General features: G+C 41.7%; 1 protein-coding gene across 1 annotated transcript in view; it reads left to right on the forward strand.

Annotated features, from left to right (window-relative positions):
- Positions 1 to 16420, forward strand: part of dennd3a (DENN/MADD domain containing 3a) — a 51768-nt gene extending 35348 nt beyond the window's left edge. The window contains exons 16-25 of the mRNA XM_084166100.1: positions 1116 to 1375; positions 2641 to 2811; positions 3838 to 3967; positions 4215 to 4322; positions 6667 to 6809; positions 7178 to 7338; positions 7755 to 7894; positions 8016 to 8134; positions 14931 to 15068; positions 15415 to 16420. Coding sequence (XP_084022226.1) covers positions 1116 to 1375; positions 2641 to 2811; positions 3838 to 3967; positions 4215 to 4322; positions 6667 to 6809; positions 7178 to 7338; positions 7755 to 7894; positions 8016 to 8134; positions 14931 to 15068; positions 15415 to 15615 — 1571 coding nt within the window. The 3' untranslated portion in view covers positions 15616 to 16420. The remainder of the gene's footprint in view (positions 1 to 1115; positions 1376 to 2640; positions 2812 to 3837; positions 3968 to 4214; positions 4323 to 6666; positions 6810 to 7177; positions 7339 to 7754; positions 7895 to 8015; positions 8135 to 14930; positions 15069 to 15414) is intronic.
- Positions 16421 to 23909: the final 7489 nt, after the last annotated feature.

The following is a 23909-nucleotide window of genomic DNA, read 5'->3' on the forward strand; positions in this document are numbered from 1 at the left end:
AATGTTGTAAGAGCAGCTTGGGTTGGCATGGTGGTGGTGGTGGTGGCTCTGCGGTGAAGGCTTCTTCCCAGTCTATCTTTTACCTTGATTCCAATCTGGAGGGTAAGCATAGCATTATGCCCTGCCTGCTTGCAGAGTGTGCTGTGCCCAACTCCAACCTTGCTGTGTGCGTGTGTGTGTGTGTGTGTGTATTGCTTTGGCCTGTGTTCATTCTGCTTAATCAACTATCCCCTCAGGTCTTAAATCTGAGAAGTGTTTGCTTTTAACATTAGTGTCGCTTCAAACACCACCTCACGTAGCATTCAAGGCTGACGTCTGGTTAATGGTTTCCTTCTCTTTTTTTCACTTGATGTCTTTGTTTTGAAGGACAGAATAGAATTCGTCCTATGTGTTCAATTGACTGTGCTACAGGACATTTCACCTTACATAGGAGTCATAATGTGCACATCTAGTAGGGCCGGGGACGATACCAGTATCGAAACAAAACACCAAGCTAATTTAACTTCTTTAGGAAAACAACCCTAATGTTGGAAACAAACATCATTGTGTTGTCATCCAGAGTCACATAAATTTATTTTCCAAGCTATAGAACACTATTTTACATACAGCAGGTTTTTAAAGGACCAAAGAGTTTAGTCTGCTTTGTGTTTTCAATTTCGGCATGGAAAAAATATTGTGATACTGGTATCGTCCCGGCCTTAACGTCCAGTGAGCTTTGTGTGAATCTCTTGCTCCAGTGAACCCACACACTATGGACTTTCTCCACCAACCAACCAAAAAAAGGCTGTGTAATGTGGTTCCTAATAATATAACTCCTTCCCCAACCCTGCTAGCTTATCACCTTTCCATCCTAGCTCATTGATTACATTGTTTTGAATCATTGTGAAGTACAGTGACTGTAAACTGCTCCAAAGGTTGCACAATTCCTTAAACTTTCCCAAAATACCCAGATTTTCCCAGAAATTGATGATTTCTGGAATCAGGCATAAACAATCTGCAAGGGAATCCTCCAACATGGAATTATTCTAACTAGATTTCAAAACGGGGAAAAAACAGGGAATTTGGGTGAAGTTTTAGGAATTTTTGCAGCCCTAACTGTAGACTTCCTCCTGTAGGCCAGCAGAAACAGGTGGACCCGGAGATCTTCCGAGTGTTCTACACCTTCTGGAAGGAGACGGAGGCCGAGGCTCAGGAAGTGGCCCTGCCGGCCTCGGCCCTGGAGCACCTGGAGGCTAACGAGTGTGTGTTCAAGCTGTCCTCTTCGGTCAAGACCAGCCACGGCGTGGGCAAGATCGCCATGACACAGAGACGGCTGTTCTTGCTGACCGAAGGACGACCCGGGTACATGGAGGTCACCAAGTTCAGAGACATTGAGGCGAGTTAGGACCTAATGGATCTACGTTCCTACTACACTTTATGTGATATACTGAATATCATTCATGATACTAGACACTTATATAGATATTACTACAGTATATGAATACATTAAGCCAGGGATGGGCAACTGGTGACCTTTTGAAGGCCCTCGGATCAATAATGACAAAATAAGTATATATTAAAAATAAATAAAAATAAATGTATTAACTCTGTCGGGGTCTCAACTTACTGTTGCAAGTTAGAATAGTAGAATACACAAGGTGCAATTTCGAAATTTGGTTGTGCGTCAACAGTTATGTCAATCACTGATAGTCATTCAATTAGCCCATGTCAGCTAACATTTTTTAGATTGGAAGCGGCCAGCTATCTAAACTTAACATGGTTGATTTACCGGCCGAGGGGCCCCATTTGATTTTGTTAGTCAGTCTCACTCAGATATCATATTAAAACTGCAAACATTTCTCTACACCCTATGGCAAAATGTATAGAATTGCAGGAAATTAGCTAGCTAATTTTCCTCTCCGCCCCATGTCAATATGAGTAGAATTGCATGATTTCTTTAATAAAATTGCACAATCTTCTCTCGGCCCCATGGCAAAATGTGAAGAATTGCAGCAAACTTGCTTTGAAACTGCAACAATTTCTCTACACCCCCATGGCAAAATGTGTAGAATTGCACTAAATTTACTCTAAAATGTAAAACATTGCTCTCCACTGTCAAGAGGGAGGCTGCTAAAATGTTTTGCTCACATTGTGGGGCGGGGGGGGGGGTGTGGTGTATGCACATGTGGGTACGCAGTTCAGATTTTTTGTGGCCCCCACCCCGATCAAAGTTGCCCATCCCTCCATTAAGCTATACAATAATAAAATAAAAAATGTTTGTGATGTGCTTATAGATATGTCATCTATGCTTTACTATGCAGCTGGATCTGTTCCCTAAAACACTGTATTTCATGTACTGTCATATCATTGAGGAACAGGACATTTTCCTGGCTCTATCCATGTTGTGATTGCTTATAGCAAGTGTTACAATGCACTGTAAGTATGTCATAAGGCACTATAAATACATTCATAAGGCTTTATACATGTGTACCATCATACAAAGTGTTACCAAATATTATATTAGAAAATGAATTTCAAAGATGGTGTTAGGTGAATAACTGGTCCCAGATCTGTGGTCTTTACAACCATAGGAGTTGGCTATACAGCACAAACAGATGTGGGACCAGGCTAGTGAATAACCGGTTGGCTGTTGTACCTCAGGAGGTGAAGATTTCCTCTGCTCCCTTCCTACTGCTGAGGATCCCGTCTCTGAAGATCAAGACCACCCTGAGGAAGGAGACGTTCGAGGTCAACCTGAAGTCAGAGGTTGACCTCTGGCACCTCATGGTCAAGGAGATGTGGGCTGGAAGGAAGATGGCCGACGACCACAAGGTAGGATGTCAAAATGGACTGGAAACTTTGTTCATCTCTCTGTCTCTGGGCCAATCATATCCAATTCTTCCTGAATTGTGCACTCGTTCACTACTTCCCACATTTCTAGGAGTTGGGTTGGTGAAGGCATGGGCCTTATTTCACCGTATGTCTTATACTGTACCAGACATTTCCTTTCAAATCAGTAAATGGAAGTGAACAAGGACACCCTTTTGGGTGGAAGGAGCGATAATTGGGACATATTTTCTCTCACTCTCGCTATCTCGCTCTGCATACGACTATGTATTTACGTATGCCTAGTATGTAGCTACACTATGAAGGGAGTTTTTCTTCAGTAGCACAGATGGCCAACGTTGGCACTAAAACCATTCTTTCCTGATCCCACCCTGGGCCTCTCTGGCAAATTAGACTGTAGCTCAGTGGGTGTGGTTGACATTCCATGGAAGAGGTGGAGCTATGGAGTTTCATATGGGCTCTATTGTTCAGCCAGTCCAAAGTCTGCACTACTCTCCAGCCTTCAGTTTCTGCTATTAAACTACATGAAACAACATGGACACTTCTGGCTCCCGGCCCATATCACTCACGTATTGTCGTCTTCTCTGTTATCACTGGAAAGACCGCATAATTAAGGCCTCATCCCCTGCTGCCTCCACCTAGCCTAGCTCCGGATCTGTTTGTGCTGTCGTGGCATAACAATAACTATACTAGGCAAGGAGTTGGTAAGACAGAACAAACAGATCTGGCACCAGGCTAGCCTCCCCCAACACCATGCCATGGAGTTACTGTAAGAGCCGGTCCATCAGGTTTACAAACTACTGGCCCTAGAGAGATTTGGCTTTTTTCTTCTTTTTCATGTTGACGTCAGTATGATGTCATGGGAAACAGACTCTTTTGTACATCTGGAGTATGCAGAGAATGTGGGACGTTCATCATAATTCATATACATATGAATATAATCTCTAATCTGCATTGTTTCTCTTTTTCTTTCGCTCTCTCTTCCTCTCCTACTCTCTCGATCTCTCTCAGGACCCCCAGTATATGCAGCAGGCTCTGACCAACGCCCTGTTGATGGATGCAGTGGTTGGCTGTCTGCAGTCACAAAAGGCTATTTTTGCTGCAACCAAGCTGGCACACTTTGACAGAATGAAACTGGAAGGTATGGCAACTGAGATTGCTTATGGAACTCTGATTAGGTTTAAACAGCTTGTATCTCCCAAAGTTGATATTTTTGCATGACAAACAGACACTGGAAAAACATCAGATCATACCAAAAAATTCAACATATTAGGTCATTGAAATGAATAGCTTTACAGAAAGTACATGTTTATAAGAGTCGTGTTTCTCAGGAGGTTTCTAATGCAATTCAAACGTTGACCTCTGACCTTTCTCTCCATCCTGAGCAGTCCCGATGATGGTCCCTAAAACCACGTCAGAAACCTTGAAGCACAAGATCAACCCATCTCTGGACTTGACTAGCCCCCAGGCGGTAGATGTTCTGCTCTACACCCCAGGTAAACTCTCAGGCACACTGTCAATCTCAAAGGAAGGTAACAGTCATGACGTGGAGCGTCAAACTAGAGCTGACATCAGACACCATTCAGTTCCTATCCAACAAACTGGTAACACTACATATCTGTTGTATGATTTCCCAGTACTATAAACACCCTACTGAATGCTCAGTAAATCAAGTAGGTGCTGCTGGTATTTCCCATTCAACCCCACTTCAACCTAACCTCTCCTCCAGTCTAGGACATCCCACGTACCCTCACAGACACTACTCCTCAGATCATAACTATAATGGTAGTAGACTTCAAATCTGTCTTCTGCAGTCGAGGTATTGCACGACAACAACACATGAGAGTCAGGTTGTCTGTGTACTAGTAACAAATGTCACATTCCAGACCTGGGTTCAAATACTATTTAATAATCGTTCAAATACTTTGTGTGTTTGTTTTTAATCTGCCTTGAGTGCCAGGTCGGTGGGGTTTGCACTTTTGGGACTATTCTATTGCAACAGGCAATCAAGCACTGCTAAAGTATTTGAAATGATTTAAAATGGTATTTGAACCCAGGTCTGTCACACTCCCTACTGCTGCTAGGACCGTGACAGTGTGACGGTGACAGTGTCAGGTTACAGGAGGAGGCTTGGCAGAAAGGGCCAGAGGCGTTGTTTTAATTTATTTTACTGCCTCTTAAACAAATAATGAGGCGCAGATTTTCACAACGCATCACCACCAACCACTTCCTGTTGTGTTCCTTAGTTTCATCCTTAGTTTCATGCAGTGTTTACTGATAGTAGACTCATATAGTAGTCACCATATAATCACTGTCATTGTTCCTACTTCTCCAACCACAGATGTCTAGATTTTATTACACAGACCTGTATTACACAATATCTGACACAATAAGATGTTTGATTCTGACTTCTATATTAATTTCACATCTGAAACATATGTTTCTAACATCAATCGTTTGAAATAGCGTTTTTCTCAGACTCAATAGTACGTCTCAAAACATGTTTTGACTGGGCAGATCATAATAAATATGCTTTAGTCTGCAAGGCTCCTCAGTCCCAGCACTTTAGCTAAAATCAAGGTTCTCTGTGTAAAGGAGCCTGTGTCTTAACCTAGTGACATCTGGGTTAAGACACAGTGTCCCTTTGTTTAACACAGTGTCCCTTCTCCCTACTCCTTCCCCTGGTCCTCTCACAGACAGTGATGTGTTTGTCTGAGCCTTCCCCCTGATCGGTCCATCTGTATCCAATTAGAAAGTGGCATGGTAGCGGCCATGGTACGGGGCCTGGACATGACCCTCTAGGCCAGAGGTTCTCAAACCTCTCCTCGGAAACCCCCAAGCCATTCCATGTCTTTGAACAATTCCAGAGCTGGCACTCCTGATTCAACTTGTCAACTAATCATCAAGCCCTCGAATAGGTGAATCAGGGGAGCTAGTTCTAGTTCAGGGCTACAACAAACTTGTGAAACGTCTGGGGGTCCCCAAGGAGCGGTTTGAGAACCACTATTCTAGGCATAAGTAATAATGCTGCTTCAGCACAGAGCACCATTGAAGTCCCAGCTCTCAGGGACTAAATATAGGTCACTTATGTACCCTTGGCCCGAGTCCAGATTCCCTCCTCCCTTCCTCCTTTCTGTTCTGTTCATCACTCCTCCCCATGAAAGGGAGGATGTGACACATCAAGTTTTCTTTTCTTTTTCCTATTATGATTTGAAAAATAAATGTTAAGAGGAAATAGAACAGCTAGCCTAAAGGTGGACAGATTTAGATTGTATTCCATAATATGGATTGATGTCTGAAAAGTTCTGTAAACTGTAAATGTTTACACTTCATCAGTGTGTGTGTGAGAGATATTCAGCTTTGCTTGTAAGACACTAGATGTATTAGAATATACGTATTTATTATAAATAAAGAATATTAAATGCATTTCAGCTTCACAGCCTTCATCAGGGTGATTTATTTTTTATTTATTTTTATTTAACGGTATAGTTACCATCTCTACTAGTCAAACCATGAGCTACTTACTGTATTTGAATCAGACCTACAGTATATTGACTTTTTCAGTATGTGAGAGAGATTCCCATGCGGGCCAGTATGAAAAATGTATGCACTCACTAATTGGAAGTCGATCTGGATAAGAGCATCTGCTAAATGACTAAAATGTAAATTGGATCACTAACAATACAACTTTTCATGACTGTAAGTCGCTTTGGATAAAAGCGTCTGCTAAATGGCATATTATTATATTCTGCCATGCTTGTAGGACAATAGAAGTAGAAGCATAGAAAATGCGGATTCAGGCGTTCCAGCATTCAGCAATATTTTTGTTTACATTCTCAGGCCAGCTGGGCGTGTCGTCTGACTCTGAAGGTGATGGGAACCCCAAACTGTGGTGTGCCCTGAGCGACGGGAAGGTGGTGGTGTTTGATGCAGCCAGCTGGTCCATGCAAGAGAACCAAGTCCAAGTGGGAACTTCGCGAGTGGTAAGGCTGTGGACGTGGAATGGGGATGGGACCACTATTTTAAAGGAGTAGGGAAATTGAAGGGAGAAGGACAATTATAGAATGATCAAAAAGCAGTAGTAATTCACTTACCACAGTTAGTCATCTTCTGCTTGGTCCCATTTGGACTATATTTAGTGTTAGTGTTAATTACTATAACTCAAGGGATTCTGCTGACCCCTGGTGGTACAGGATGTTATGACTGAAATGACCTGCTTGAACCTGCTACTATGGTACGGTTTGAAATTGTGTTTTATGTCTGAAATGTCTTGCTGCCATGGTTTGAAATGGGCAGGCCAGCCTGTCTGGTTACATGGTCCCGAGATTCTATGTTTTGTTGTTTTGTCCAGAACTGCATGCTGGGAGTGGACCGGCAGCAGGTGTGGATTGGCTCCCAGGATTCCGTCATTTACATAATCAGCACCCGCAGCATGTCCTGTAACAAGCAGTTGACAGACCACCGCAGTGAGGTCACAGGGCTGTCCCTAGGGGAACGCTGCGAGAAATACAGGTGAGGGGTGACGATGACATGCATCAAACAGGTAATGTTGATTAATGAGCACTGTCCTTGTAAGATGAAATGTAATATAGGGAAGTTAAGTTAAACATACAGCTACTGCTGGCATCATATCCAAAGAGAGACGTCTTTTTAGGACCGCATGATAAAGTTATCAATGAGCAGTTTCATCTCTAAGTAAAATTGTTTTAAATATGACATTCTTTATTTATGCCTGGGTCGTGTTCATTAGGCACCAAAAGGAGGAAAATGGACTGAAGCAGGGAGCGACAATCTGAACGTGTCCAATAACAAACGCTCTTTCAGTTTTTAAAAACATTTCGCTACTGTGTGCCACACTGAACACGACCCTGCTGATTCTTCTCTGTGGTATCAATAACGTTAGTCTTTCCATGTATTCTCTGTTGCAGCCCCAAGGTGGCATACTCCTGCAGTGCGGAGGGTACAGTGATAGTATGGGACGTGTCCACACTACAGGTGAGGAAACAGTTCCGTCTCGCCTGCGACCGTCTCCAGTCTGTTCAGCTCTGCAATGGAACCCTATGGTGCTGTAAGTACACGTACAAACATAAAAATAGGGTACTTAAAAGGACTTCTGGCTGTACTATACTACTTTCTTATTGATTGTTATAATTGTGATTTGTGATTGTTTTTCCTCCTACGCCATTCAGGTGCCAGAGACTGCATTATGGAGGTGTGGAAAAACGGAACGTTGCATCGCAAGATCTCCCTTCCTGAGCAGCTCCGTGGCTCCCCCACTGCCTTCAGCAGCCTCCTGCTCTACCATGAGGTGGGTAGTAATGGTTTGTGTCTGTGTGCATATAGAGATCTCTCTCCCTCTCTCTCTCAATTTAAGGGCTTTATTGGCATGGGAAGCGTATGTTAACATTTCCAAAGCAAGTGAAGTAGATAGTAAACAAAAGTGAAATAAACAATACATATTAACAGTAAACATTACACTCTGAAGTTCCAAAAGAATAAAGACATTTGAAATGTCATATTATGTGTATATATACAGTGTTGTAACAATGTGCAAATAGTTAAAGTACAAATGGGAAAATAAATAAACATAAATATGGGTTGTATTTACAATGGTGTTTGTTCTTCACTGGTTGCCCTTTTCTTGTGGCAACAGGTCACAAATCTTGCAGCTGTGATGGCACACTGTGGTTTTTCACCCAGTAGATAAGGGAGTTTATCAAAATTGGGTTTGTTTTCGAATTCTTTGTGGATCGCTGTAATCTGAGGGAAATATGTGTTTCTAATATGATCATACATTTGGCAGGAGGTTAGAAAGTGCAGCTCAGTTTCCACCTCATTTTGTGGGCAGTGTGCACATAGCCTGTCTTCTCTTGAGAGCCAGGTCTGCCTACGGCGGCCTTTCTCAATAGCAAGGCTATGCTCACTGAGTCTGTTCATAGTCAAAGCTTTCCTTAAGTTTGGGTCAGTCATAGTGGTCAGGTATTCTGCCACTGTGTACTCTTTGTTTAGGGCCAAATAGCATTCCAGTTTGCGCTGTTTTTTTGTTTGTTCTTTCCAATGTGTCAAGTAATTCTCTTTTTGTTTTCTCATGATTTGGTTGGGTCTAATGTTGTTGTTGTTGTCCTGGGGCTCTGTGGGGTCTGTTTGTGTTTGTGAACAGAGCCCCAGGACCAGCTTACTTAGGGGACTCTTCTCCAAGTTAATCTCTCTGTAGGTGATGGCTTTGTTACGGAAGGTTTGGGAATCGCTTCCTCTCTCTTTCTCTCTCTCTCACTCACTCACTCACTCACTCACTCACTCACTCACTCACTCACTCACTCACTCACACACAATGTTAAGAACACCTGCTCTTTCCATGACATAGAATGACCAGGTGAATCCAGCTGAAAGCTATGATCCCTTATTGATGTCACTTGTTAAATCCACTTCAGTCAGTGTAGATGAAGGGGAGGAGACGGGTTAAAGAAGGATGGATTTTTAAGACAATTGAGACATGGATTGTGTAAGTGTGCCATTCAGGGGGTGAATGGGCAAGACAAAACATTTAAGTACCTATGAACGAGGTATGGTAGTAGTAGGTGCCAGGCGCAGCGGTTTGTGTCAAGAACTGCAACGCTGCTGGGTTTTTCATGCTCAACAGTTTCCCATGTGTATCAAGAAAGGTCCACCACCCAAAGGACATCCAGCCAACTTGACACAACTGTAGGAAGCATTGGAGCCAACATGAGCCAGTATCCCTGTGGAATGCTTTCGACACCTTGTAGAGTCCATGCCCCGACGAATTGAGGCTGTTCTGAGGGCAAAATATTCGGAAGGTGTATCTAATATTTGGTATACTCAGTGTATAGTCACAAAGGCAATTCAGTCGATATAAAACAATAACATTTCCCCCCTTTTTGAACAACCCCACCCGTGTCTGTGTGTGTGCAAGTACATATACTGAACAAAAATATAAATTCAACATGTAAAGTGTTGGTCCAATGTTTAATGAGCTGAAATAAATGGCACGACAATGGGCCTCAGGATCTCTGCACAGAGATACCGTGCCTTCAAGCTGCATCGATAAATTGCAATTGTGTTTGTTGCCCGTAGTTTATGCCTGCACATACCATAACCCCACCATGGGGCAATCTGTTCACAACACTGACATCAGCAAACCGCTCGCCCACATGACGCCATACATGCTGTCTGCCATCTGCCCGGTGCATTTGAAACCGGGATTCATCCGTGAAGAGCATACTTCTCCAGCATGACAGTGGCCATCGAAGGTGAGCATTTGCCCACTGAAGTCGGTTACAAGACCGAACTGTAGTCAGGTCAAGACCCTGGTAAGGACGATGAGCACACAGATGAGCTTCCCGGAGATGGTTTCTGACAGTTTGTGCAGAAATTCTTCGGTTGTGCAAACCCACAGTTTCATCAGCTGTCCGGGTGGCTGGTCTCAGACGATCTGCAGGTGAAGAAGCCGGATGTGGAGGTCCTGGGCTGGTGTGGTTACACGTGGTCTGCGGTTGTGAGGCCAGTTGGACGTACTTCCAAATTCTCTAAAACGACATTGGAGGCAGCTTATGGTAGAGAAATGAACATTTAATTATCTGGCAACAGCTCTGGTGGACATTCCTGCAGTCAGCATTCCTATTTCATGCTCCCTCAAAACTTGAGACATCTGTGGCATTGTGTTGTGTGACAAAACGGCACATTTTAGAGTGTGCTTTTATTGTCCCCAGCACAATGTGCACCTGTGTAATGATCATGCTGTTTAATCAGCTTCTTGACATGCCAAACCTATTCATGCCAAACCTAACAAGGATGTAACCAAATTTGTGCACAGAATTTGAGAGAAATAAGCTCTTTGTCCATATGGTAAAATTCTGTGATCTTTTATTTCAGCTCATAAAACATGTTGTGATTATATTCTTGTTCAGTATAAATACATTTTTATCCCACTTTGGAACACATTTTTTATTTATTTTTTTATTTTATTTTAACTAGGCAAGTCAGTTAAGAACAAATTCTTTTTTACAAAGACAGCCTACCAAAAGGCAAAAGGCCTCCTGTGGGGACGGGGGCTGGGATTTAAAGAAACACAGTGGGGGAAAAAAGTATTTAGTCAGCCACCAATTGTGCAAGTTCTCCCACTTAAAAAGATGAGAGGCCTGTAATTTTCATCATAGGTACACGTCAACTATGACAGACAAAATGAGATTGTTTTTCTCCAGAAAATCACATTGTAGGATTTTTAATGAATTTATTTGCAAATTATGGTGGAAAATAAGTATTTGGTCAATAACAAAAGTTTCTCAATACTTTGTTATATACCCTTTGTTGGCAATGACACAGGTCAAACGTTTTCTGTAAGTCTTCACAAGGTTTTCACACACTGTTGCTGGTATTTTGGCCCATTCCTCCATGCAGATCTCCTCTAGAGCAGTGATGTTTTGGGGCTGTCGCTGGGCAACACAGACTTTCAACTCCCTCCAAAGATTTTCTATGGGGTTGAGATCTGGAGACTGGCTAGGCCACTCCAGGACCTTGAAATGCTTCTTACGAAGCCACTCCTTCGTTGCCCGGGCGGTGTGTTTGGGATCATTGTCATGCTGAAAGACCCAGCCACATTTCATCTTCAATGCCCTTGCTGATGGAAGGAGGTTTTCACTCAAAATCTCACGATACATGGCCCCATTCATTCTTTCCTTTACACGGATCAGTCGTCCTGGTCCCTTTGCAGAAAAACAGCCCCAAAGCATGATGTTTCCACCCCCATGCTTCACAGTAGGTATGGTGTTCTTTGGATGCAACTCAGCATTCTTTGTCCTCCAAACACGACGAGTTGAGTTTTTACCAAAAAGTTCTATTTTGGTTTCATCTGACCATATGACATTCTCCCAATCCTCTTCTGGATCATCCAAATGCACTCTAGCAAACTTCAGACGGGCCTGGACATGTACTGGCTTAAGCAGGGGGACACGTCTGGCACTGCAGGATTTGAGTCCCTGGCGGCGTAGTGTGTTACCGATGGTAGGCTTTGTTACTTTGGTTCCAGCTCTCTGCAGGTCATTCACTAGGTCCCCCCGTGTGGTTCTGGGATTTTTGCTCACCGTTCTTGTGATCATTTTGACCCCACGGGGTGAGATCTTGCGTGGAGCCCCAGATCGAGGGAGATTATCAGTGGTCTTGTATGTCTTCCATTTCCTAATAATTGCTCCCACAGTTGATTTCTTCAAACCAAGCTGCTTACCTATTGCAGATTCAGTCTTCCCAGCCTGGTGCAGGTCTACAATTTTGTTTCTGGTGTCCTTTGACAGCTCTTTGGTCTTGGCCATAGTGGAGTTTGGAGTGTGACTGTTTGAGGTTGTGGACAGGTGTCTTTTATACTGATAACAAGTTCAAACAGGTGCCATTAATACAGGTAACGAGTGGAGGACAGAGGAGCCTCTTAAAGAAGAAGTTACAGGTCTGTGAGAGCCAGAAATCTTGCTTGTTTGTAGGTGACCAAATACTTATTTTCCACCATAATTTGCAAATAAATTCATTAAAAATCCTACAATGAGATCTTCTGGATTTTTTTTCCTTAATTTGTCAGTCATAGTTGACGTGTACGTATGATGAAAATTACAGGCCTCTCTCATCTTTTTAAGTGGGAGAACTTGCACAATTGGTGGCTGACTAAATACTTTTTTCCCCCACTGTACATGTATCTAAATACTACATAAAGAGAGACCTAAGACAACAACACAGCAAGGTAGCAACCCAACATGAAAACAACATGGCAGCAGCACAACATGGTAGCAGCACAAGATATGGCACAAATATTATTGGGCACAGACAACAGCACAAAGGGCAAGAAGGTAAAGACAACAATACATCACGTGAAGCAGCCACAACTGTCAGTAAGAGTGTCCATGATTGAGTCTTTGAATGAAGAGATAGAGATAACGGTCCAGTTTGAGTGTTTTTTGCAGCTTGTTCCAGTCGCTAGCTGCAGCGAACTGGAAAGAGGAGCGACCCAGGGATGTGTGTGCTTTGGGGACCTTTAACAGAATGTGACTGGCAGAACGGGTGTTGTATGTGGAGGATGAGGGCTGCAGTAGGTATCTCAGATAGGGGGGAGTGAGGCCTAAGAGGGTTTTGTGAATAAGCATTAACCAATGGGTCTTGCGACGGGTATACAGAGATGACCAGTTTACAGAGGAGTATAGAGTGCAGTGATGTGTCCTATAAGGAGCATTGGTGGCAAATCTGTTGGCCGAATGGTAAAGAACATCTAGCCGCTCGAGAGCACCCTTACCTGCCAATCTATAAATTACGTCTCTGTAATCTATCATGGGTAGGATGGTAATCTGAATCAGGGTTAGTTTGGCAGCTGGGGTGAAACGGGAGCGATTATATTAGAGGAAATCAAGTCTAGATTTAACCTTAGCATGCAGCTTTGATATGTGCTGAGAGAAGGACAGTGTACCGTCTGGCCATACTCCCAAGTACTTGTATGAGGTGACTACCTCAAGCTCTAAACCCTCAGAGGTAGTAATCACACCGGTGGGGAGAGGGGCATTCTTCTTACCAAACCACAACCTTTGTTTTGGAGGTGTACAGAACAAGGTTAAGTGCAGAGAAAGCTTGTTGGACACTAAGAAAGCTTTGTTGTAGAGCGTTTAACACAAAGTCCGGGGAGGGGCCAGCTGAGTATAAGACTATCATCTGCATATAAATGGATGAGAGAGCTTCCTGCTGCCTGAACTATATTATTGATGTAAATTGAGAAGAGCGTGGGGCCTAGGATCGAACCTTGGGGTACTCCCTTGGTGACAGGCAGTGGCTGAGACAGCAGATGTTCTGACTTTATACACTGCACTCTTTGAGAGAGGTACTTAGCAAACCAGGCCAAAGACCCCTCAGAGACACCAATACTCCCTTGCCGGCCGACAAGGATGGAATGGTCTACAGTATCAAAAGCTTTGGCCAAGTCAATAAAAATAGCAGCACAACATTGCTTAGAATCAAGGGCAATGGGGATGTCATTTAGGACCTTTAAGGTTGCAGTGAGACATCCATAACCTGAGTGGAAACAAGATTGCATACCAGAGAGAATACTATAGACACAATAAATGTGAAGAAATCCAAGGGGCCTGAATACTTTTGCAAGGCACTGTATGTACAGTATATGTGATACAAAATATACAGGGATGGAAATTAATTGAGCTGAGGCTAGTACTTTTCAAAACCCTCCAGGCTAGTAAAAAAAAAAAATCAAATCTCAAATTGCATTGATTTTGGTCCCAAATGTTACCCGGACTAGTAGAAATCGTGGTCTACTAGCCCAGCTGGCCAGTGCCCAGAATCCCTAAGTCCATCTCTGCATACTGTACAGTAGGGCCCGAAATTATTGACACCATCGTGAATAATGATGAGGATCAAAGATCATACCCCAAAGACATGCTAACCTCTCACCATTTCCAATAACAGAGGTTAGCATGTGTTGGGGGTATGATCTTTGACCCTCTTTCTCACTCATCATTATTCACGATTCATTCAGGATTATCCGTAATCATGGTAGCGTCCACATTAATGTAGAAGTGTTTAGAAACATATACTATTCTTATTTACAATAAAAGTGACTCTAAAATGACACTATGCATTATTTACCTTTTCATTTCTATTGGGCACACAATAATCAAACGAAACCAAAACGAACTGCAAATGCATCCAACAAGTTTGTAGAGTCACAAGCTTGATCAAGTGATTGCGTGCTAGGAATATGGGACCAAATACTACACTTGACTACTTTATTTATTAGAATCTTTAGGGGTGTCCATTTTTACGCCTACCTTTTTGAGGAAAAAAAGTATTACTTGTTAAACAGAATCTCTTTCTCTGAGCAATTGTATAATATAATTTCCCAAATTTTTTTTGCATACAATATAGCTCAGTGTTTGAATTATTTGATACACTCATTATTGCTCATCTTTATCAAGGGTGTCAATAATTTCGGACCACATAGTATGTCATAGTTGACATATAGCCTACTGGGATCAGTGAGGTCTGTGCTACTTTGACATGGTATGGGGGTGATGAGGGAGTGGTGTTGTGTGCTATACATGTTTCAGAGGGAGCAGCTGTGGACGGCCTGTATAGACGTAGGGGAGCTGTGTGTGTGGCACCTCAGGGAGCCCACCAAGCCCTTCCAGAGGATCCAGCTGCCTGACTGTGCAGGCGTCACCTGCCTTATCAAGGTCAAAAACCAGGTGAGACTGTCTGTAGACTGCACTGTAGGTGGAAAATGAGTGCGCTTCAATTCTACTCTACTGTAGTTTCTATAAGATGGCATTGCTTGAGTACTCTACTGGATTAGTTACATTACTTACTTCTGTATTTAGGTATTCTATTATGTGAAAGTTTAACCTAGTTAAAGTATTAACAGGCCTGAATCAGCGTTGGTTCCCCTTCCCACTTTTTAAAATACAGAATAGATCATTCAAATCACAATGCATTCTGACATGAGGTCAATTGTCAATTCAGCATGTCTTAAAACCAGAGATGAGATGTCTCATTTAGGGTGATGAAACAAAATATTTGAACCGGTCCTGTCAGATCTGGGTTGGAGGCCAAGGGTGGAGCTCGGGGAAGTCCAGGGGGAAGATCTACGTAGTGGACACTCAGCGACACACAGTGGAGAAGGAGCTGGTAGCTCACACAGACTGTGTCCAGGCACTGTGCTCCGCAGAGGACCGCTATGTGCTGAGTGGGGCTGCCCACGAGGACGGGAAGATAGCCATCTGGAAAGTGGAGTAACTGGAGTGGAAATTCAATACTGCCTCCTGGTAGCTGGGGGTCAGAACAGGATCGTGTTCATTAGGCACCAAACGGTAGAAAACGGACTGAAACAGGGACTCATTTTGGTTTACCATTGAAAAATGTTTTGCTACGGTGTGCCCTAATAACCCAGGTGATTATGAACAGTTGGGAAATAGACTCTTGTTGTGATTTGTGACTGCCTGTGGATGGATGACCAACCCAAAGTCCACCTGATTGCATAGGATATTTTATTGCTGCTCTGTACACTTAAAACAACTGGAATAATCTTTCCAACCTATAGTTTTAAACACATGTACCTTATTGTTTATGTTAAAGGAAAACTCCACCCAAAAACTATTTTGGTATTTGTTTCATTAGTCCATTGTTGATATAATCCGAAAATGTTTTGCATGTCAGAAATAAATTTTTCAAGATGTATAACTTTAAAAATACTGAAATACTGCCGGTATAATGCATTTTGGGACTATATCAACAATGGACTAATTAAACAAATACCAAAAGATAGTTTTTGGGTGGAATTTGCCTTTAAGCAGTGTACTGTTCATTGTATTATTTACATCGAAGGAGGAACCTTAGATGTTAGCTTTTTATATTGGGATGCTTCACAAGTTACTCACATACATTAAATATGAAATACTTATTTGTATGTGCTTTTTCTTGTAAATATACCTTTTTGTATGTTTTGTATGTTTAATACACTCAACCCAAACTATGCATTTTAGTATATTTTACTGGTATTATTAAAATGTTTATTAAAATTATTAAAATGTTTATGAATGAAGACTTGTCCTCTCAATTTATTTGTCTCAGTCTTCATGTAACATGACACAAACTACTTCTAACATTTAAATGAATAAGTGAAATATTTTCCATAAATATTAGTGTTTCTTGTATATTCTTCATAGTACATCATTTTGTAATATGCCTTTTGCCACCAGGGGACCGTATAGCATCCTCTATTACATTTTACTTCACATCCCAGAACTGTCCTCTGTGAACTCAGTTTGTGAAGGCTACATGTCATGAGATTGACATTGTATTGACTGAAACTAAATACTTTAATTTCTGTATATAGCGATTCGGTGGAACAAGCTTCCCCCTAACACCAGGACAGCTGAGTCCCTGCCAATCTTCTGAAAACGGCTGAAAACCTACAGTACCTTTTCATATAGTATTTTGATTCATTCCACAGCACAACAAAAATACAGTACAATATTCAACTATACTACCTTTTTTTTTTTATCTTGAGGATTATAACATTTTAACCCACTTGGCCCATATTCAATATTCAATCAGATGTAATAATTTGGCTGCCTTCATGCAGTACAGTCTTTATTCAGATTTGTATGAAATCCCGTTATGCTGGCTACAGGCAAGCCCGTATCTACGTCATCTGAGAATCCTCTCATTAATCACACCAGCAGATGTCAAAATCATTAAAGTCATAATCCAAATGCCAGAGCATTACAATTTTTTGTCAACTGTTGCCAACTCTACAAATCCTTCTCTCTGTGCTCATACAATGCAGCACAGAAACAATCACAGACCACATTCTAAATCCAGCGGTAGATTAGAGATTGGGGATTTTTTTTAAACAGTGGTTTCCCCAGATTGGGATGGACACAATGGGTTTCAAATGCCATCGCTTTTGATCATAAGTACAACTTTACTATTAGTTGTAGTAATTGAATCCAGGGACGTCTAAGACCTTTTGAGGTTGAATCTATAATACTAGGATTACATTACGCAGGGGCCCTGTTGAATCAAGTATCTATACATTATAGTCATTTAGCAGACGCTCATCCAGAGCGATTTACAGTCACAATTAGGGTTGTGCCTTGCTCAAGGGCACAATTCAACAGATCTTTTTTTTTACCTAGTCAGCTCAGGGATTTGAACCAGAAACCTTTTGGTTATTGGCCCAATGCAGGTAGCTACCCACAGATTCAGTGACAGCAATAAGATTAGTCCAACACACATCATGACATAATTTATACACAACCCATGTACAGTATATAACAGGAAGACTCCTCCCCACACAGGTAGATATCAATTCCCAGAATAAGTCATATGTGTGTGGGCTGGTAATGGCTGGAGCGGAATTAGTGGTAAGGTATCAACAACATCAAACACATGGTTTCCATATGTTTGATGCCATTCCATTCGCTCCGTTCCAGCCATTATTATGAGCCATCCTCCCTCAGCAGCCTCCACTGTTCCCAACACAGTGCACTACTTTAAAAGTAATGCACGATATAGGGAATAGGATGCCATTTGGGACCTAGCTACTGTGCAGTGTAAGGTCTGGTTGATGCTCATATAGTGTTGCTTCATAATGGCTGATAGTGGGGGTGTTTTTCACATGCTTTATTTGTATTTACAGTAAAAGGCCATGAAATATTGAAGATGAAAATTACTTTGATTATATCGTACCCAGGGAAACTGCATTACCAATTTAGCAAACCATTATGGAAGATGGCCTTGGGAGCACGATTGTCCTGATCTGGGTCTCTGTCATTTGTTTCCTGTAAACCAGTTTTTTGTGAATCATGAGGATTAGATAATCCCCTATGCCAAGGGTTACTCCATTAGGAAGTTTTCCAGGCTCTGTGAGTGTGTGGGTGATTGTGCATGACAAATAGGAATCTGCCTCTTTTTATGAGTCAGAACAGAGTGCTGCTGAGTGAACAACCACTTGCTATTGGCAGAGAGGGATGTATGCACAGTATGTGGCAGTTGAACTGAGAGGGGTATTTATTATGTGTTTGATAAATGTATGGAACTCTGCTACCATATCTACTGTATACCGGTATCCATTCCTTCCATTTGATTGGCAAAATACTTGGCTATGGTAAATGTCGTCTGTACATAGTTCAAGCCATGGTGGGTACTGGTAGTTGTATTGAATTTCCATTGAGTCTCTTTTTATCAAGAGTCATCACACTCAGAAATACTGTATCACACACTTAACCATATGGAGTTGGCATTATGTTTCCCTTATATATAGGATGGATACCACAGTTAGTGCACATCTATCACAACACCCATATAGGACTGCTGCCTATTGAAATCACTGGCCACTGGAACACTAGTCACTTTAATAATGTTTACATATCTTGCACTACTCATCTCATATGTATATAGTGTACTCTATTCTATAATATTCTACTGTATCTTAGTCCATGCCACTCTGTCATTGCTTGTCCATATATGTATATATTCTTAAATTCCATTCCTTACTGTGTGTATAGGGTATATGTTGTGAAATTGTTAGATATTACTTGTTAGATATTACTGCACTGTCGGAGCTAGAAGCACAAGCATTTTGCTACACCCGCAATAATATCTGCTAAACATGTGTATGTGACAAATAAAATGTGATTTGATTTGATAAGCATTGAATCACCACTGTAATGACAAGATAGTAGTCATACATTTTCTCTTTGTGGTGGAAATCCAGCAAAAAAAAACATGGTTGTGATTTCCTCAATGGTGAATGAGAGGGAGAGTCAGGTTACCAGTGAACAGGTGCTGCTTGCCTTGCACCCCTCTGATGTGGGGGAAGGGTGATGCAATTACTAAATCGTGGCCCTTTTTGTTGATACATAAATCACACATTGTCTCCAGGTAACTTGACTCAACTGCATGCACACAGTGTTAGCTGCCCCAATGCACACATCATGTCATCAACTTTACTTTGTCCTCTAATGGTAGGGTTGGAGTGGGGAAATATGACCCTAGATAGGTCAGCTAGCTAGGCTACTTTAGGGGCAACCCCTGCTACTAGAGATGAAAAATCATACTTGTGTCGTGTGAACAAATTGTGTGCAGAGAAGTACGATAACAATATTGGTAATTCAGTCAAATACACACGCATATACACACACACAACCACATAAATTACATAAATACTAAATAAAACTGACCTTTGAATATGAAAAAGAAAATGAAAGAAGATCGATTATAATATATGCAATAACAGCTATGTTCAAAGTGATACAGTAGCCTATAACATGCAGTACTGCATAAATGATTATTACATTAGTAGCTCACAGTAGATATTTTGCAACATTGTCAACAACAAAAAACATTATACATATCGACTTCTGGGTCAGCCTCTGAAGTTTTACAACGTTACATTGTGGCCTTTGATGTCACGTGTTACAATAATTGCTGGGGCATCGCAAAAATTAATCACAATAACTTGAAACAGTTGAAGTAGTATAATGTTTTAAAGAAACACTCGAGGTGTGGCGACATTAATGTTTTGTGAGTGTGTGGCACCGCCTGCTACAGTTTTTCTAACGCCTGCCTGCTTCACAATTTTCCTGTGAGGGGTATAGTTGCTTCAACTGTGGGCCGGTTGTTCCTGCGTGTCAGCCATATTGGAATGCTCGGCTCAGGATGGGGACTATACAGAACTAGACGAGCCTGGAGTGGTGGACAGAGAAAGGAGAGCGCTAAGCAACTTCAGTTTTTTACGGATTTAAAACATATAAACGAGGAATTGAACCGGTAAACTAAAGTGAATTGATCCAACACGCGAACTGGAAAGGCTAAAGTGGGTACATTCATGTTTATTATATTATATTTTGTTGTAAAATGTAGGCGGCGTCCTGTCGAAGCCTGTGTGAATGGAGGATTTGCAGTGCTGACACATTTACGTTTTCTTCCCATAAAATTATGTCATTTTCCATATCAGTTAATATTCTGTTGAAGATGGCTAGTAGGCTATTGTAATGCTCAATCATTGTGTTGTCGCTCAATTGATACTTCATCGCTATAATGTGCCACACGTAGCCAATTCAAGCTAAAAAATAAAAATATATATATGCAAGTTGTCATTGATTAAATCTTCAGGAAAGTGCTGTACATTTTAATGGTTAACAATGAGTCGATATCTCCAGAAATGATTAGAGGATTCGTACATTCCTGTAGCCTATGTCTATTTTGTATTAGCCTATTCAATTATTCGTTCGTTTGTGTAGTCTACCTAGACTACCTTTCTGAGAGATGTATGTGGTACTATAGGTAGCCTAGCCTATGGGTGTTTCCTGAATATTTGTGATTCGCTACAGTTACACCCATGTGAAGCCTACGGCTCCCATTATATTTGAATATTGCCGTGGTATTCTTGTTGTTACTGTTTACTACTTACTGTATGCTTCACGTATCCCGAGGCCCTGTAAATTACAGTGCAGTGAAGGCCTGTATTTTTAGGAGCAGTGAGTGACTCCTGAGGGTAAAGATAGTGTAAACCACCAGTCATATTTTGTCCTTGGTAGGCAACTTTTAGTTTATTTAACCGAAATCCAAGGGACTCGTGAATGTGATAGGATAGTCTGACGTTTATGTTATGAAATATAGATATATACACACACACACTCTACCAGTCAAAAGTTTGGACACACCTACTCATCAAGGGTTTCTTTATTTTTACTATTTTTTACATCGTAGAATAATAGTGAAGAAATCAAAACTATGAAATAACACATGGAATCATGTAGTTACCAAAAAAGTGTTAAACAAAGCAAAATATATTTGAGATTCTTCAAATAGCCACCCTTTGCCTTGATGACAGCTTTGCATACTCTTGGCATTCTCTCAACCAGCTTCACCTGGAATGCTTTTCCAACAGTCTTGAAGGAGTTCCCACATATGCTGAACACTTGTTGGCTGCTTTTCCTTCACTCTGCGGTCCAACTCATCCCAAACCATCTCAATTTGGTTGAGGTCGGGGGATTGTGGAGGCCAGGTCATCTGATGCAGCACTCCATCACTCTCCTTATTGGTAAAATAGCCCTTACACAGCCTGTAGTTGTGTTGGGTCATTGTCCTGTTGAAAAACAAATGATAGTCCCACTAAGCCCAAACCAGATGGGATGGCATATCGCTGCAGAATGCTGTGGTAGCCATGCTGGTTAAGTGTGCCTTGAATTCTAAATAAATCACAGACAGTGTCACCAGTAAAGCACCCCCACACCATAACACCACCTCCTTCATGCTTTACAGTGGGAAATACACATGCAGAGATCATCCATTCACCCACACTGCGTCTCTCAAAGACATGGCGGTTGGAATCAAAAATTCTAATTTGGACTCCAGACCAAAGGACACATTTCCACCAGTCTAATGTCCATAGCTCGTGTTTCTTGGCCCAAGCAAGTCTCTTCTTATTATTGGTGTCCTTTTAGTAGTGGTTTCTTTGCAGCAATTCAACCATGGCCTGATGTTCAGATGTGTCTGTTACTTGAACTCTGTGAATCATTTATTTGGACTGCAATTTCTGACCCTTGGAACTCTAATGAACTTATCCTCGGCAGCAGAGGTAACTGGGTCTTCCATTCCTGTGATGGTCCTCATGAGAGCCAGTTTCATCATAGCGCTTGATGGTTTTTGTGACTGCACTTGAAGAAACTTTAAAAGTTCTTAATGTTCCATATTGACTGACCTTCATGTCTTAAAGTAATGATGGACTGTCGTTTCTCTTTGCTTATTTGAGCTGTTCTTGCCATAATATGGCTATCTTCTGTATACCCCCCTACCTTGTCACAAAACAACTGATTGGCTCAAACGCATTAAGAAGGCACACCTGTTAATTGAAATGCATTCCAGGAGACTGGAAATGTCAAGAACTTTGAAAGTTTCTTAAAGTGCAGTCGCAAAAACCATAAAGTGCTATGATGAAACTGGCTCTCATGAGGACCGCCACAGGAAAGGAAGACCCAGAGTTACCTCTGCTGTAGAGGATAAGTTCATTAGTTACCAGCCTCAGAAATTGCAGCTCAAATAAATGTTTCACAGAGTTCAACTAACAGACACATGTCAACGTCAACTGTTCAGAGGAGACTCCGTGAATCAGGCCTTCATGGTTGAATTTCTGCAAAGAAACCACTACTAAAGGACACCAATAAGAAGAAGAGACCGGTGAAAATCTGTCCTTTGGTCTGATGAGTCCAAATTTGAGATTTTTGGTTCTAACCGCCGTGTCTCTGTGAGACGCAGAGTAGGTGAACGGATGATCTCTGCATGTGTGGTTGCCACCGAGAAGCATGGAGGAGGAGGTGTGATGGTGTGGGGGTGCTTTGCTAGTGACACTGTCTGATTTATTTAGAATTCAAGGCACACTTAACCAGCATGGCTACCACAGCATTCTGCAGCGATACGCCATCCCATCTGGTTTGGGCTTAGTGGGACTATCATTTGTTTTTCAACAGGACAATTACCCAACACACCTCCAGGCTGTGTAAGGGCCGTTTGACCAAGAAGGAGAGTGATGGAGTGCTGCATCAGATGACCTGGACTCCACAATCCCCTGACCTCAACCCAATTCAGATGGTTTGGGGTGAGTCAACAAGTGCTAAGCATATGTGGGAACTCCTTCAAGACTGTTGGAAAAGCATTCCAGGTGAAGCTGGTTGAGAGAATGCCAAGAGTGTGCAAAGCTGTCATCAAGGCAAAAGATGGCTACTTTGAAGAATCTCAAATATAAAATATATTTTGATTTGTTTAACACTTTTTTGGTAACTACATATGTTATTTCATAGTTTTGATATCTTCACTATTATTCTACAATGTAGAAAATAGTAAAAATTAAGAAAAACCCTTGAATGATTAGGTGTCCAAACTATATATATATATATATATATATATATGAATGATCTGGAATTTTAAAACAAAAAGAGGTGAAATCGGTTTTTGATATGCCATATGACCTTGGTCCGCCATAATATTGTGTTCGTGTTTACTATCCCAATGTTTTTCAGGGATGTTCCATACATCTACTTGTCTGCTTGAGACTCACAATAAACTTCTGTAAAGAGTGATGGGTGGGACAGTATTGCACTCATGGCCTGTAATTCATCAAGTGTCTCAGAATAGGAGTGCTGATCTAGGATCAGGTTTACCTTGGCCATAATAGTTTGAATTATTATGATTTAAAAGGCAATACTGATTCTAGATCAAAACTCCTACTCTGAGACACTTGAGAAATACAGGCCCAGATCCCCCACTTTTGAAAGTACACTTTCAGAGCCAGGAGAGCAGATGTGTAGACGGATACAGACTTCATGATGACACACAAACAAACACTTGTACAGTTTGACATCTAATGGGCTGGCAGTAATAAGGGGGATGAAAGGAAAAATACAGGCTTTGATTTGACTCATACATTGCTTGATGAATTAATTGCAAGACTCCCAGGGGCCACTCAGTGGGTGTCTGTGAGTACGTGCGTGGATGCATGCTTGTGTCTGTCTGCGTGCATGTGC

The sequence above is a fragment of the Coregonus lavaretus genome (genome assembly GCF_964263955.1).
Source record: "Coregonus lavaretus genome assembly, chromosome: 7".
NCBI lineage: Eukaryota > Metazoa > Chordata > Actinopteri > Salmoniformes > Salmonidae > Coregonus > Coregonus lavaretus.